The sequence below is a fragment of the Adelges cooleyi genome, unplaced genomic scaffold (genome assembly GCF_023614345.1).
Source record: "Adelges cooleyi isolate 19-005CV unplaced genomic scaffold, UGA_ACOO_1.1 ACOO_flye_CR_arks_rails_tigmint_CR_PRNA_574, whole genome shotgun sequence".
Classification (NCBI taxonomy): Eukaryota; Metazoa; Arthropoda; class Insecta; order Hemiptera; family Adelgidae; genus Adelges; species Adelges cooleyi.
Genome location: NW_026096268.1, coordinates 1,347,009 through 1,362,338, shown reverse-complemented (window position 1 = coordinate 1,362,338; position 15,330 = coordinate 1,347,009). Strand labels below are relative to the sequence as shown.

At 32.4% G+C, this 15,330-nt stretch overlaps 2 protein-coding genes across 2 annotated transcripts; one reads left to right on the top strand and one right to left on the bottom strand.

Moving 5' to 3' along the window:
- The first annotated feature begins 218 nt into the window (after window positions 1-218).
- On the top strand, window positions 219-3,850 carry LOC126842939 (farnesol dehydrogenase-like). The gene is made up of 6 exons (XM_050580181.1): window positions 219-461; window positions 943-1,117; window positions 1,288-1,417; window positions 2,332-2,464; window positions 3,318-3,461; window positions 3,645-3,850. Exons 1-6 carry the CDS (start codon window positions 330-332, stop codon window positions 3,705-3,707), a joined length of 777 nt encoding a protein of 258 aa, XP_050436138.1. The 5' UTR covers window positions 219-329; the 3' UTR covers window positions 3,708-3,850.
- Window positions 3,851-4,753: 903 nt separating this feature from the next.
- Window positions 4,754-12,899, bottom strand: LOC126843292 (protein scarlet-like). Its single transcript, XM_050580711.1, has 14 exons — window positions 12,690-12,899; window positions 12,127-12,331; window positions 9,778-9,826; window positions 9,671-9,720; window positions 9,455-9,588; window positions 8,961-9,352; window positions 8,440-8,599; window positions 7,931-7,962; window positions 7,469-7,574; window positions 7,173-7,397; window positions 6,677-6,800; window positions 6,483-6,588; window positions 6,297-6,397; window positions 4,754-5,019 (listed from the first exon to the last, which is right to left on the bottom strand). Exons 1-14 carry the CDS (start codon window positions 12,696-12,698, stop codon window positions 4,844-4,846), a joined length of 1,869 nt encoding a protein of 622 aa, XP_050436668.1. The 5' UTR covers window positions 12,699-12,899; the 3' UTR covers window positions 4,754-4,843.
- Between the last annotated feature and the right edge of the window lie 2,431 nt (window positions 12,900-15,330).

Genomic DNA, 15,330 nt, shown 5'->3' with positions numbered 1-15,330 from the left:
AATTTGATCATTCTGTATAACCTATGAATATTAATATCATAACAAAAAAAAGTTATATTTATTGATTGTCAAAAAAAAAAAAAATGTCTAGCTATCCGTTTTTTTTTTAGAATTTAGACGTATTAAAATGTTATATAACAAAAACAATCGGATGAGTAGAGAGCATCTATATTAATACTAGGTTACCTCCTAAACGTTTACATAATGATGCCATTTCGAATTATATAAATGGCATGTAATGTAAGGTGTTGGTACAATTATTAATTTGACGTGCGGCTAGAAACATAACATTGTTTTTGCAAATACAATTACAATTATACTTATACCAAATGGATAATCTTAAAGGACGCGTGGCCGTGGTGACAGGGGCGAGTGCTGGTATCGGAGCTGCCACTGCTATTAAACTAGTCAAAATGGGAATGGTGGTCGTCGGGCTTGCCAGGAGATACGCCAGACTTGAAGTAAGTCCGTACAATTTTTAACCGTAGGTAATGTTTATAATAATAGTTGTAAGTAATTCTCTCTAAAAAAACGTGTACGTCCGGATTGCACAACGAATGAATTTATAGTGGGCCAATCATCAGGGGCGGGTTAGGTGTAATAAAATCAGTGTTTAGCAAAAATAATCTGAGAGTAAACTTAGACTCTAAGAGAACACTACATATATCAGGAGATTTGATTGGGAAAATAGACTTCCCAAGGATACAGGTACAGATGCCGAATGATTTCCGCTGATGTACTAGTATGTATAATCTATACAAAGACTATCGTGATAAAATTCTAACCCTAACAATACATGTAGTGAACAATTACAAAAAAACTAACTCTGATGAGTAATAACTGTTCTACCGGAGGCATGTACGTTAATAAAACTTCCTACCTACCTGTCAGGTATTCTCGCCTGATATTAAGCAATACCACGGTACCTATATTGTATTTTAGGAGCTGAAAACATTTACTGTGAACAACGACTATCCTGGTGAATTTCATTCGGTAGCATGTGATTTAACCGACATGGATGATGTGTTAAAAGCTTTCAGATGGATAGACGAAAATATTGGCGGTATTCATTTTATGATCAACAATGCTGGAATCATTAGAATATCGAGTATACTAGGTAATGGAATTAATTGAATTAACAAATATACATAAAGCATTATTTAATTATTGATTTAAAGCTAGGTAAATTATTATTTTTCTTGCGATATAATTATAGTAGTCTGTGGTAAAATGTAAAACGTAACTGTGAATAAGTGAACTTGAAAACTGTGAATTATATTTTAACAGATGGGTCGACGGAAAATTGGAAAGAAATAATTGACTGCAACGTAATAGCGACCACGCTTTGCACTCGGGAAGCATACAAATCTATGAAAAAGCACAAAGTACCCAACGGACACATAATACAAATTAACAGGTAGACAGGCAGGTACCTAATTGTTTTTTATGTGTAGTAATAAAACTCTTCTTATTTTTTGCCTTAGCAGGCTTATAGCCCACACAAATGTCCAGCCAAATTTGCTATCCACACAAATTTCGCTATTCATCGTCATTTCTTTATCCACTTCAAACATTTATATCAGTGTCTTATTTATCACGTCCTCCCATTTCTTCCTCGTTCTAGATCTGCCTCTAAAATCTAAATCGCTCTACTGCGATCCCTCCAACTTATTTTACTATTTCACTTTAGTAAAACGCTAAACCCATATCTTCATGTAGCAAATAGCAATTCTCTAAAGCAGAAATCGTACCTGAAAGGTACTTTACTGGGACAAACATTTAACAAATTCATCTCTTATCGTTCAAAATCGAGAAAAATTCCCAAAAAATTGCAAACAATTTTTTTTTAACGTAAAATTACAGGCGCTTTATAACTTTTTAAAAATCAGTCAAGCTTTAGGACTGAATGTCTGAATATTAAACTGAAGATATATCTAGGGTGGGGCTATAACATAATAAACAATTTTCTTCAAAATCTGTAGTAGAACTTCTTTTTTTATAAAGGAAAAAAAAATAAAATTATACTTTTATAGTAGTAAATTTTTAGGGTGAGTGAATAAACAGTGAATAGGTAGCAAATACGTATTTTCATTATATTATTAAGTATGAGTAATAATGGCAAAAAATTATTATTAACAGACGATGAACCCTAATAATAATATCCTGCCCCCTAACACTCGAAATATAATTTTAAGCACATTACGGTTTTTACAATACTTTTATCGAATTTGCGTTTTTGCCATCAACAGATTCACATCGAAGCGTTCATTTGTACCTCCCCGTCCTCCTATTTCCGGCCTCGCTGTACCTACTGGCTTTTTGTTATTTTAGCATTACGGGCCATTCGTATTCAGTTAATCCGGGTAATAAGGTTTACAACGCGTCCAAACAAGCCCTTCGAGTATTAACCGAAGGCCTGCGACATGAATTATCGGTAGCTGGCGACCGTCACATTAAAGCAACCGTAAGTTGTTTCGAATTTTAATTAGTCATAATGATAAAGCGCCAAAGGGAACACGTCTTTCCTCGAAAATCAGCTGACATAAAAGCATACTTAAACCGGAATGCTGCAGGGTCAGGTGTTTTCCGTATTTTATTGGTGCACATTTTCAATGTTTGTGGCCTATTGCCATTTGCTGGTGGCGGAAATGTATAATTTTTTTAAGAGGTGCTGAACCACTGTAGTTACAAAAATTGACTACCACCCTCGTATTGAACCTTACGAGATTGAAAACTGTAGGGGATGCTTATTGAATGTAGTATAATAAATGATAAAAACGGTGCTATTTACGTCTGCTTTGTTGGCTGTTTTATGAATTGACTTAACCGATCTAAAATTCCAAATAACACCGACATAAGTCCTAACTCATTATCGAGAGATCGTCAAAATAATATAACGGCAGGAGATTTAAACATCTCAGATTCGGTTGTACTAAAAGTCACCAGGTAGGTCATCTGAGGCGTTTTGAGATGCAAGAAGTTAGAATTTTAGCGCTAGACGTAGCCTTTGCAACATTCGTTAAAAAGAAAATTATACTTGGATAATACTTAGAAAAGAGAGAGAGCAGGATACCAACAATTAGGAGATGCTTGGCTATCTCACGATATAGTGAGATACTTTCGTTACTTATCTGATCGACGTTAGGCTGTATTCATCACCGCTCAATATTTTGAGTATAGACATCTGTTTTTAGGCCCACGAAACGATGTGAACGATTCACTACTTAATTGACCGGTTATTAACCTAAACTAACCTGTATTGCAATAATTCTTAATCAAAGTTAATAAAAAACTAAAACCTTATGATTATCATTCAGAGCATCAGCCCCGGTTTTGTGGACACGGAAATTTTTGACGCGGCCAACATTTCGCACTCTAAAATGAAATCTTCAGAAATACTAAGCGCCGAAGAAATGGCTGACATGATAATCTTTGTCATGTCAACGGGACCAAACATATTGGTAATACTTAATATTATGTATATATTTTTAAATTTGTATATCGCCACTTGCATTTACATCATTTTACGGCCATCTGAGCGCACTTACTCGACCACAACCTATTCGTTAATTAAGACGCACGTCGCTTTTTTCTCAGTATTAATATTATGTGTGTGATGAATGTTTTGTATTTTTTTACTGTAGATTGCCGAAATGGTCGTCCTCAGTCAAGGCCGCACTATTCAAACGTACCCTACTAAATGTTAATCCTTTTAGTTTCCATAGCGTGTAGCGAATAGCTGGAATGAATTAAAACTTGTTTTGAATAAGTATTTATTTATTCATTGTGTTAATTATTACGACCTTGATTTTGGTTTCGAACGAAATAAATAAAAATCATAAACGATAAATGTTTTGTGAACACTTTGTAAGGATTTTCATCGATGCTGTTTATCAATAAGTGGCTATATTTGAAAGTGTATATTATGTTCAAAATACATTTTTAGATTATCATAAAAATAACGACCAAAAAAAAAAAACGACCGAGTCGTGTAAATAATCTGTTTGTTGGTCGATCGGATCAATGTATTCAAGGTTTCATAACGTTTTATATTATCGTTTAAACGTGTCGTTTTAATCGTTGACCTATGTCTCGTTATAATGAATAATTAATTTTTTCTTTATGTCTGTAACTGCAAGTGTAATCGAGCTGGTACTCTTCGAGTCGTATTTATAAACGTAAGATTAGATAGTCCGTTAAACAAATTAACGACGTAGAAAATATTATAATAAGACAAATTAAATTGCATAATTCCACAATCGAGATGTATTATTTTTAAGAAATATTTAATTAAAATTAACATTCTGACTCATCAACATCGCGAGTAAATACCAGATAAAAATAAGCGTTCGATCATTACTGTTATTTCTAATGTATGAATTATATTAAATTCAGTAAAAGGTTGTTAAAAATCTCGACGGACAAAGCAATAGATTATAATATTATGTCACCATCGTTAATGGTCTCTCATAAGACATGATAATATTATATAGGTACATATAAAAATGGATTTACATAACAAATTGAGCTTTATCGTAATTTGTATTTATAAAATTAATAAATGTACAACAGTATTAACTATTGTATAACTAATAACACACTTAACGAACGATGTCAACACGAATAATTAAAAATAAACCGGCTTTAACAATAATATAAAGACATAGTTTATGTAGAATACAAATGTACAATGCTTTAAAAATAAAAGTTGTGGATAAAAATGTTTTAGCACACATTTACAAGCGATTTTATAAATAAACAATTAGGATGCTGGTATAAAAGCAAAATTAAGAATTGGAATAAATATCAAATTTTTGTCGCTTAACCAAACAAACACTGTTGTTTAATAAGCGGGCTGTTTTTTGGTCCTCCTAAGTATGCCGTAGTAGCCGAGTACGTAGGCAATTATGTAGAAAACAAATAGCGAGATCAAGTCCACGTAGAGCCGGTCGATGTCGTATCCGTAGCTCAGCAACACTTCTTTGCCGTTGTGTAGGCAGTTGTTGAGATTCAGGCATGCTATCAACAAAATATGGAAATAAAATAAAATACGATTTGTATGGCCAACAACGACAGTAGGATAACAGTATTAGCAGTGCCGTCAAGGGAGAAGAACGCAAGGAGAATGGCACAAGTGCTCTGTAATAAATTACATTAAGGGGTGTGCCAATTTGATAACCACGATGAAGTATGTGTGTGATCTTTTGCAACCACAAATTCCAACTGCTAGGTTAACGGTCACTTGTATGGTCCGAATATTGATTATATAATACGTAATATGGGCGATACAGAATTGCGACCGTTTACAACTGTTATCTCTCGTGCAACGTTGCCGTGTGGATCTTATCGTCGACTACACAATAGTATTATAACGAAAGTAAATTCCAAAAAGGGTAAAACGATTGCTTATCGTTAGCATTTTTACCTATTAACGACATTTTAATTGAAATTAGTCATATGTATAAAACATTTTCTCAAGAGTTACTTCCTCTCATTTTATACTTTTACAGAACTTATGTTAGTGGTAGTAATAACAATCCACGGTTCTTCTATTTGGAATGTGAGAGACCAAACAATGTTAAAATCGCATTTAACAAACAATTTTAGTAGAGGGTGGAATAGCTCCTTCGATAATTTAGTTGGGACGATAAATCCCAGTTTCTGGATGGTTTTTCGGGCAGTAAAACTAGATGATTAGACAAAAATCTAAGAACAAAACTATAGAAAAAAAAAATCTAATCTATGTAACCAGGCATGAAAAAAATTAACTTATTGTGAATTTTTTAATTTTATTTGTTACATTGTAATGCTGTGATCAGTCAGTATTTATACATTTTTTTAGTCTATAATTTAAGTTTCAATATTGATATCAGTAAAAAACTTTCAATAAAATCGGACCGTACAAAGTACCCGCGTTTTGTATTTTTATTGTTCGACCGTACAAAGTGATCTAGAAGTACTCCAGAGGTGTGACTTTCCCAATTAAAAAATAGCAATAGATACTACTTGTTTTAATGTTTTTCAAAATCGAGCAATCATTTTAGGTGAATTAAAAAAAAATGTTTAAAACAAATTTGGTCAAATTCTGGATAACTTTTTAATTTTATATAGTTTGAGTGTACATTTTTCAGGAATTTTACCCGGAGGCTTGACTAAAATCTATGATAACTGATCTTTTTTGAATTGCTAATAATCTGCTTACACAACACTGCACAGTAATTTTGTGACACAAGCAACAAAATATAATAATACAAAGAATGAAAAAAGACTGTATGACATAAGTATAGAAAACTTACGTATAAAAGAGCTATCACGCCATTGTAGAATAGACAACGATTCACAAGCGAGAAAAAATAATGAAAAATATTTTAGGTAGTACAGCAATGGCGGTATGGAACTGAAACAAAAACAATATTAATAAATCGATTTCTTATGTAAGTTGAGTTAGTAGGTATTTTTTTTTTTTTTTTAATAGCTCGCACCTGAATGAGATGTATGCGCCGCTGAGGGATACGGCCAAGTAGTCGTATACTAACGAGAACATGACTACGCTTTCGAGTCTTTCGAAATAAGCAGATAGAACGCTCCCTGAAAAAATATGTCAAAAATAATATTCGCTTATTATCCCAACGATAATGCACCGACGCGAATAATTATAATAAAAAAAAAACTTCACCGTAAGATCGGGCCGCCAACATGATGATCAAGAACGTCATCACTTGCATATAATTATAACCGATGCCGACTATCCAAAACACCAGATAAGTGTACATTAATACTTCGACGATGGTCCAGACCAGCTAAAAAAAAAAAAAAACAGAAGTGAGTACAAGGGGTGAGTTTAAAAAATATCCTAATACAAGGAACAAAAATAACGCCACGTCAAATTTAACGACCACCCTAATATATTAATATTATATATATATATATTTATTTATTTTTTATTTTTAATAATGTTTTTATACAATGTGATCTCAATTTTTACATTTTGTTTTTTACCCCTCTTAACTTAGTTTTTAATAGCAACTTCTAAAATTTAAATGGTAACGCATACATTTCATTAACTTTTTAAATTGAGAATAATGTATAACACTATCATCCTAACTTTTAAACTTTTATAAATATATATATATTTTAATAACAGCGGGCTGTTGACAATAGACTGTACTAACCGTCATGACAATCTCGGAAACGTAGAAAGCGCTTAAGGAATAAATGCTGTTACTGACTTCTCGATGGACGATAGGGAATTCCAGTTGGTAAGTGATGATAGAAGAGTAGCAATATTGGAACATGGAGTTTATAGTAAAACTGAACCAGAACCCTTGCCAGTTTTGCACGGCTTTTGTGTCAAACTTCAAATTAGCGTACGGCGTGGATGCAAAGAGTCCCAAAAACTGTGAGAAAAAATATATTTGTAAAGAATGACTAACTTACATACATTCTTTGGCCAATATTGCGGTTTTACCAATAACGTTATTAGTTCCAGAATCTTGGCCTTGTAGCTTCTTAAAAAACATTTCACTGATCTGCCCAAGATTAAATTTAGCTGTGTAATCCATTGTTGTTTTTCTCTACGTGTTATAATAATATTAGGATAATTAATGTCACTTATTAAGGTTATACATCGAGTGTTCAGTGTGAGCAAAAAATTAAATTTGTATGTACAAATGTTAAATATAAGAACGAATGGAACAAAATTTATATCGTATTTATTTGTGATACATAAAACGAATATTATACTTTAGACGTTTTTATTTAATAATAGTTGTATCGTTAACTTTGAGAAAGGTGGGATCGTTAAGGTTATAATGCATAAAACATCCCAATAAATATAGTTAGTGGTGCTAACTGTGTAGAATACTTCTATAGAAGAATTGTAGGTTAATTTATAATTGATCCAATGGTTTACATTTTTAATTTTACTTACGGGTGCAAAAGTTGTTGATACTCCAATTGCATCTAGAAAAAACAGTTTTAAAAAATAATAATCGAATTATTAGTTTATAACATATGTATTAAACATGTACCTCGGGTCTAAAAGAGCAAACGTCAGTTTTTGATAAAAACGAGTTCGATCACTAAATACATGTAAATTTAATTAGATAGATATACCATTTATAATGTTATGTAAAAAATGACAACAGCATAAAAACTGAACAAATTACGAAAAGTTTTGTCCAAAATGTACTACAGAATATTATGGAAAATAAAAATGTAATTTGTCAAAGTTACAGTAAGAGAGATCGGGCGCTATTAGAACCAAGATGTAGGTTAGGCCAGAATTTTAATATAGGCACACGCATGCAGTGTGTATCATACCAAATGCAAGTAGTTATTTTATAGAATTGGTTTTTCGTTATTTCACGAATACTTAACATTTTGGAACAACTATCCTATTTTTTTTAAATACACCACTGACTATAATGTTACACATACGGTGCAGTTGTACGAATCGTAGTTTGAATCTATTTGATATTCGGTGGAAGATATTCTGCACATTTCGTCGACGTTGCTCTTGATTGATTTTTCGTTCGAGTTGAGAACAGACACGACGAAGTCCGCTTTGTTGAACATATCCGGGCACGTATAATCGAACCTAATTGTAATATTAAATTGGTTTACACGTGCAAAGTAAACAGACATATGAAGGGATAAGAACCAAAAGTGTAACCGATTTTATAACGTTTTATAGGAGAGCAAAAAAAAAAATATATTTTGTCAACAGTGATGATGTTCACTAGTTTTCTTCAATATATGTTTAAAAATAATTTATAAAAAATCGTAAAACCGGTGAAGGAAAAAAGGTATCATTGGTTAATAATGTATGACCAAAAATTTGTTAATGAAAAAATGGTCACTTGTTACACCCTTTTGATTTTCATCCCTCTATAATATACTATATAGTTGTTAGTCGGCGGCTAACGTAGTATAGGAAATAAATGCAACAATTATTGTACTTTTTGAAAAACTGATTTACTAAAGAAACGGGCCCTTGGTACGCCAATCGTCCGTTGGAAAGAAGCACAACGTCGTCGAACTTATCGAATACACCGGACGCGGGCTGGTGTATTGTGCAAACGACAATTTTACCAGTTCGGGCTATGCTTTTCAAAGTGTTAACTATGTGTGCGGCCGAGTAACTGTCCAGGCCTGTGGTGATTTCGTCGCAAAACAGTATAGGAGGATCGTTTAACAGCTGAACGCTCAAGGCGACTTTTTTGCGTTCGCCGCCCGACAAATACATCAGTCGAGTGTCTAAAAAATTGTTCATGCCTATTTTGGCCACTAAATATTCGATTCTGGCGGCCAAAGCTTTTTCGTTAGTACACCTGTCCATTTTCAGCTTGGCCTGTATGAAACAAAAAGTGTTGGTACATTTTTATCCCCCATAATAACAATCGGAAAGCTACGTTTTGAAAAATTAATTAAACAATAATTCACTTTTGCTGACCATAAATATTAAATGTTCCAGAGTCGTTAACTGTTCGAAGCTCAGGTCTTGCTGAGGAACGAAACCAGATATTTTTATCATGTTTTCTTCTGACACGGGTTGGCCGTTTAGTAAAAGCTCTCCGTCGAAATTTCCTAAAACAAAGTAGGTATACAATTTAGCAACAGGATCGCTGAACATCGCAATTGTTAAATATGCATTCACAGTATATAATACCCTTTGTCCGGTGACTTATAGTGGCCATCAAGGTTGTTTTTCCCGAACCACTAAGTATAAAACGGATGTTAGTATTATGATAAATGCTATAGGGAAATTATACAAACCTCGGTCCCATGATTCCTAGAAGTTTTCCACTTTCTATGTTGCCGCTGACTGAAAGCATAAGAAACACATTTTGTAAAATTAATTATATAATTATTACTATTTCAGGTATAGACACACTGTGGGGCTTTAGAAAAGATTTTGATAACATAAAGATCATGTTTTTTTTTAAATTAATTTTAAAATATTGGATTTTTTTTGTCTCGAAAATGTTTTTTAAGATGTAGATCAAATTGTATTTAATTCCCAATTATTGTTATAGGATTCATTACAATAGGCATACTCTGCAATTAAGAGCTAAATCGGCCTAACATAAACAAAGACTCGCCCTATAGAGACAGAGTACAAATTTAACAACTATGACGTAATAGAGCTCCTTTGAACCGAAAACGTAATAATATATGATATATGAGGGAGAATGCCCAACTGGAGACCCTTGAAGTCGGCGATAGGAACATACGCTCAATAATATATACCTTGTTTGGTTTTATTCTGAAACCGAAGATGGGCTTCAGTATATTGTTTTTCGTTCAAATAACAATGTTTAATATGGATTATTTTCATTATTTTCAAAAAAAAAAAAATGTAATATTTAGCGCTAAAGGACCATAGTAAACACAAGTATGAATAGTTTAGAAAAAAAAACAAATTTGCTCAATACATTTTAAATTAAGAAATAAGAAAACCTAAATAAATAACCTAAAATATTATTTATTTTAGTTCCAACAGTATATATAATTCAGATTAATTTATCAACTGCTGCTTTAAATAAATTGATTAAAAACAAACCAATAGCTATCGATCCGGAGAGCGAATTCTCTTCTTGTAAAATAGATAAAAGTAAAAAGGACACCCTTTCTTGAAACGGGTCTTGCTAATTTCCAATATTGAACAAAATTATTTATCGTTAACAAAAAATTCAAATGAACCCTATTTATGAATCGTTTAGTCTAGGTCTAGTTTTAGGGTGTTCGGGTTTACTTGTTTGTATTAATATATTCCTTGTACGTTTCGTTTCAAACACCTACTATAATAAGCGTACGCAGACTTTTGTCACAGGAGAACTAATATTGTAGCAAATGTAATTGTCTCGGTGACGTTTTATTATGCTAGGGGAGACAGTAGACAATAGATCATGGCTTAAATATACCAGGTTACTGCTTACTACCCCCATATATTCCAATCGGAATATATAAAGATAAAAATAAAACAAAAACGTAAAGGGAACCAATCAAATTAGTTTATTTTGTAAAGATATTATGTCTATAATATTTATTAAAAAACATTGTAAGTCAATAGCATTGTTGAAATGTCCTTACGTTGTCATTTTGTAATTTGAAAGTACAATGAAGTGGATATATTCAATAACCAGGCATGTCCTAAACCTGAGACATTTTGTTTTCACACACCTCAAAGATGCAAAATAACCACGTGTTACCGCTATCTATTTAATAAACAACATTGATGCCTAGGACTTAGACGTACACCAATTGTTTAATGATTTATTTAGTACATAAATAAATAAATAAAATGTCCATGGTAATTGAAAAATGATAATAAAATAACTATTTTGCTATTACCTATAGTTTTTTGTAGTTATACCAATAATTACAAAGTTCAAAGGAGATAATAATTATTGACGTACAATATAGATTCGTATAGTATAGGTACACTTTTTTAAATCAAATCAATTGAAGCCATATATATTTGTTCAAACAATAGTAATAATTTTTTTTTTACATGTATGCAAAGAGCCCCGGGGGGGGGGGGCTAGCCTGGTGGGGAATTATATCCCCCCGAGTCAACAATAATAATAATATTGGGCTGCACAAAATTGTGTTAGTGTCATAAGCCGCAAATCGTGATTCTTGATTGAAATAAACCTACTACGTCTTAGTATAAAGAACCAATTAAGTTTTGTGCGATCAAGCATTAATCACTTATTGCGTTTTTACGTTTGTACATGTTATGCAACATAATATTCTTTATGTTTTAATTTGGTTTAATCGAGCAATTATGTTCGTCGTTAGGCACTCGTTTGTAATGTTAAAATAACTAATTATGTATTAATGTATATTATGCAAATAATAGCAGATACTGGAAATGCGTCAACCGGTTTATACTTACGCTATGCGTACTGCTATTATAGAGTATATAACTTTAACCCAATCTGTACCTACTTTATGCTTATATATATATATATACTTTTGTACGTACGAGTAGTATTCTTTATTGTTTAAAACAAATAGTATTTAATTTAACAGCAATCGAGTTGCTGCATATATCTTTCCACCGAAAAACAAAAGCCATTACCGACCTCGGCCACGTATGGTAACTGGTACCTGACTCACCGTTGAACAATAACTGTTTGGATGTTACTTTTGTTGGCTTGACGAGCCTGTGTACTTTTTTCGTAACCGACACGTTCAACCGTTTCCAAGACAACACCAGACGACCGTGTTGCTGCTGTTCCAAAATCACAGGCTCTCCGAAATCGCCGGCCGACCCGTCCCAGTCGTTCCACATTTCGTTGTACCTCAAGTCCAACATAGTTTTCTACGTGAAATATGGCCAAGGGGGGAAAAGTATATAAATATAAAAACAACGGTCGTAATAGTGAACAACGTGATATGTATATCGACGGCATAGTCCACAGATATTGTTGTCATAAGTGCGTTAAAAAAAAAAAAAAAAAACATTTACTGGAACGATATGATTGAAAACGTCAAGTCCTGCAATGAACTGTCGAGTCCAGTACAGCAAAACTATGAATTTCCGGCTTCCAATATGTGTACACGGTGGGTAGGATGATACTTTATAGATGTCTGTCCACACTTGACTCGATTTCCCAAAAATAGTGCATTTATGCCGTCGATATTAATTGTTACGATAATAATAATAAAAGGTTACTCACGGGTGACATGGTGTGTAGTTTAATGTGTTCAATAGGTAGATATAACAATAACAGGCGGTATACCGGTGTTTAGACTAACTGCTATAATATGATGTAACTCTTTTGGCGTGCGAGTTCAAAAATTTCGACGTTATTCGGCCGGACACAAGTGTATTACTGGCGCAGCCCAACAGGCATCGACGACCGCGTTGGAGTTTGAACGCACCGCGACTGGAGATTAAACAAAATATATATTATTTATATTTTATCATACACGTGTAAACAATTTGAGAAGGTAGGTAAACGCTAGGCGAAGGCAAACCGGTTAGATTTGTTTGAATATCTATGAATATCCGAGGTGACAACGAGGGTATAAGCTACGGAATAATATATATAGTAGGTATAATAAAAGTACAATACCGTCGGTTTATGATAATTATTATCAGGTTTTAATATATTCAAATGAATATCGCGTTGAGATGAACATTCCCTTCGTGTATATATATATATATATATATATAGTATATATATATATATATATATATATGTTTATATCAATTAATATTAAAATAGTACTGAATGATAATTTGTGAGTTTTATATTAAATAATATAATAATCGATGATCATAAAAACACCAATATAGTCAACAAACAGTTATTATTAAGCGTCAAAGACTCGTTTATTAGCTTATTATAATATTATATACAGTGGCGTATATAGGATATAATTTCGGGGGGGGGGGGGGGTTAATGATAGATTTAATTAATATTATAAATTTACTTTGATTAAATGGATTTGGAACTGTGTAATAATTCCAAAGTACACTATTGTAAGCTGTCAAGTGTATCTATCAGGGATAATATACAATCAATCATATTTTGTTCAATAGGCACGTTGGTCTAATGAACGAGTCACGACACAGGTCTTAATCCAACTTAGAATTAGTTGAGAGATCATGGGTAAATTGAAAATAATTCTATTTTAGTCACCGTCCACCGATGGCCGAGTTCCAATTTCACATTACAATAACCTCACTGTGGATCTGACAATAATATTTCTATTGGACATTGATACGCTTTTTTTACAAAATGTTTTTAATCTGGGGTCAACCCAGAAAAATCTAAAAAACGGGAAAAACAACCTCAGTAATCAAAATAGTTAAAAACACTATATGAAGGACTGCGGGGAAAAAAGATCAATGTCAATTTTTTTTCATTCTAAGAAAATCATGTTTTTAATTTCAAAATGTAATACATTTTGCCTGTATGCCTAAACTTCCGGCGGTCGTTACTCTCGACTAATTTGTTTTTCCCAATTTCCTGGTTCGAGCGCATAAAAGATACAATACGTCAATTACAAATAATTTGATACCAAAATCTCATTTTCAAAAAAAATTTACATTGATCTTTTTTCCCCGCAGCCCTTCCTTCATATGTAAAAATTAGATCATTTTCCGTTTTCTGTGAAATTTAACCTCTTTTTTTTTTTTCTAAACGTTTTTATGGAGAACTTAGTTTGAAATCTACACATTTAAATTCGTATGTAAAATTATATCAGCTTTCTGAAAAAAGTATTAGAAAAATCCTCAAATTTTGGGCAACGTGAAAAAACAAATTTTTTTAGTTTATAAACTAAATTTTTATGACTTACTGTTAAACTAAAAAAAAACAATGTTTTCAAAAAGCTGAGATTATTTTACATAAGAAACTGATTTTTAATTATATATATATTTTTTATAGCCGTAGATACTATAAAAAAGGAGAGTAAAGAAAAAAACTAAAAATACTTTATACGAGTTACGACCATGCCAAAATAATAGGAAAAATTTGAGAACATTCTTTTCACCATACCAGACAGACATGCAGGTTAAGTTTCAAAAAGTTCTCGGGGAGGTGCTCCAACCGTTCGTTCGTATTCGGCGTTTTGACCCATATATTTATATAACTGGAAATTCTTAGTACTCTTGTTGCTAAACATGTTTATAGCTTGGTTTAGGTTTACTTTTAAAGCCTCATATTTTTCTACAGCAATTACAAACAATTATAATTTAAATATTATAATTTTTTACAGATTAAAATTCAGATTGAAGCAAGAGACTATTAATTTTAAAATATCGATAGTGTTGCAAAAGCATAAGTATAAACTATTTTAATTAAAATAACTATGACTTGAAGGCTCATTCGGAAATCTAAAACAAAAATTATTGCATACTAATCGCACTAATTGAGTTTGGGCGGGTGTTTGAATATTAATCGTTCTCAAATACCATCGCAGATGGCTGGGTGACAAACGCTTATATACATTTCAATATTATTTCACATTCACTGTCGTCCTGTGGCCTGCTATTACTATATATTAGGTTAGAATACCCTAATCCTATAATTATGACGCGAAAAGCAAAATTAATCTCTTGTTGGCAAAGTTGATTTGGAAAAAAGCCGAAACATTCGTTAACTTCAAATTGCAATAACAGTAAAATGTGTACAAAAGTGTACCCGGTCAAAATTATTAAAAAATCCATCGAGATTCAGAGAATAGCACTCACTGAATTTTGGAAAATGCTGACAAGAGCTGTCTCTTTTCGCTTCCGCATCATAATTATTATTATAGACGAATCATGTCAGCGGTTTATAGCTAGACCAATACCGTTCCAACACCGGC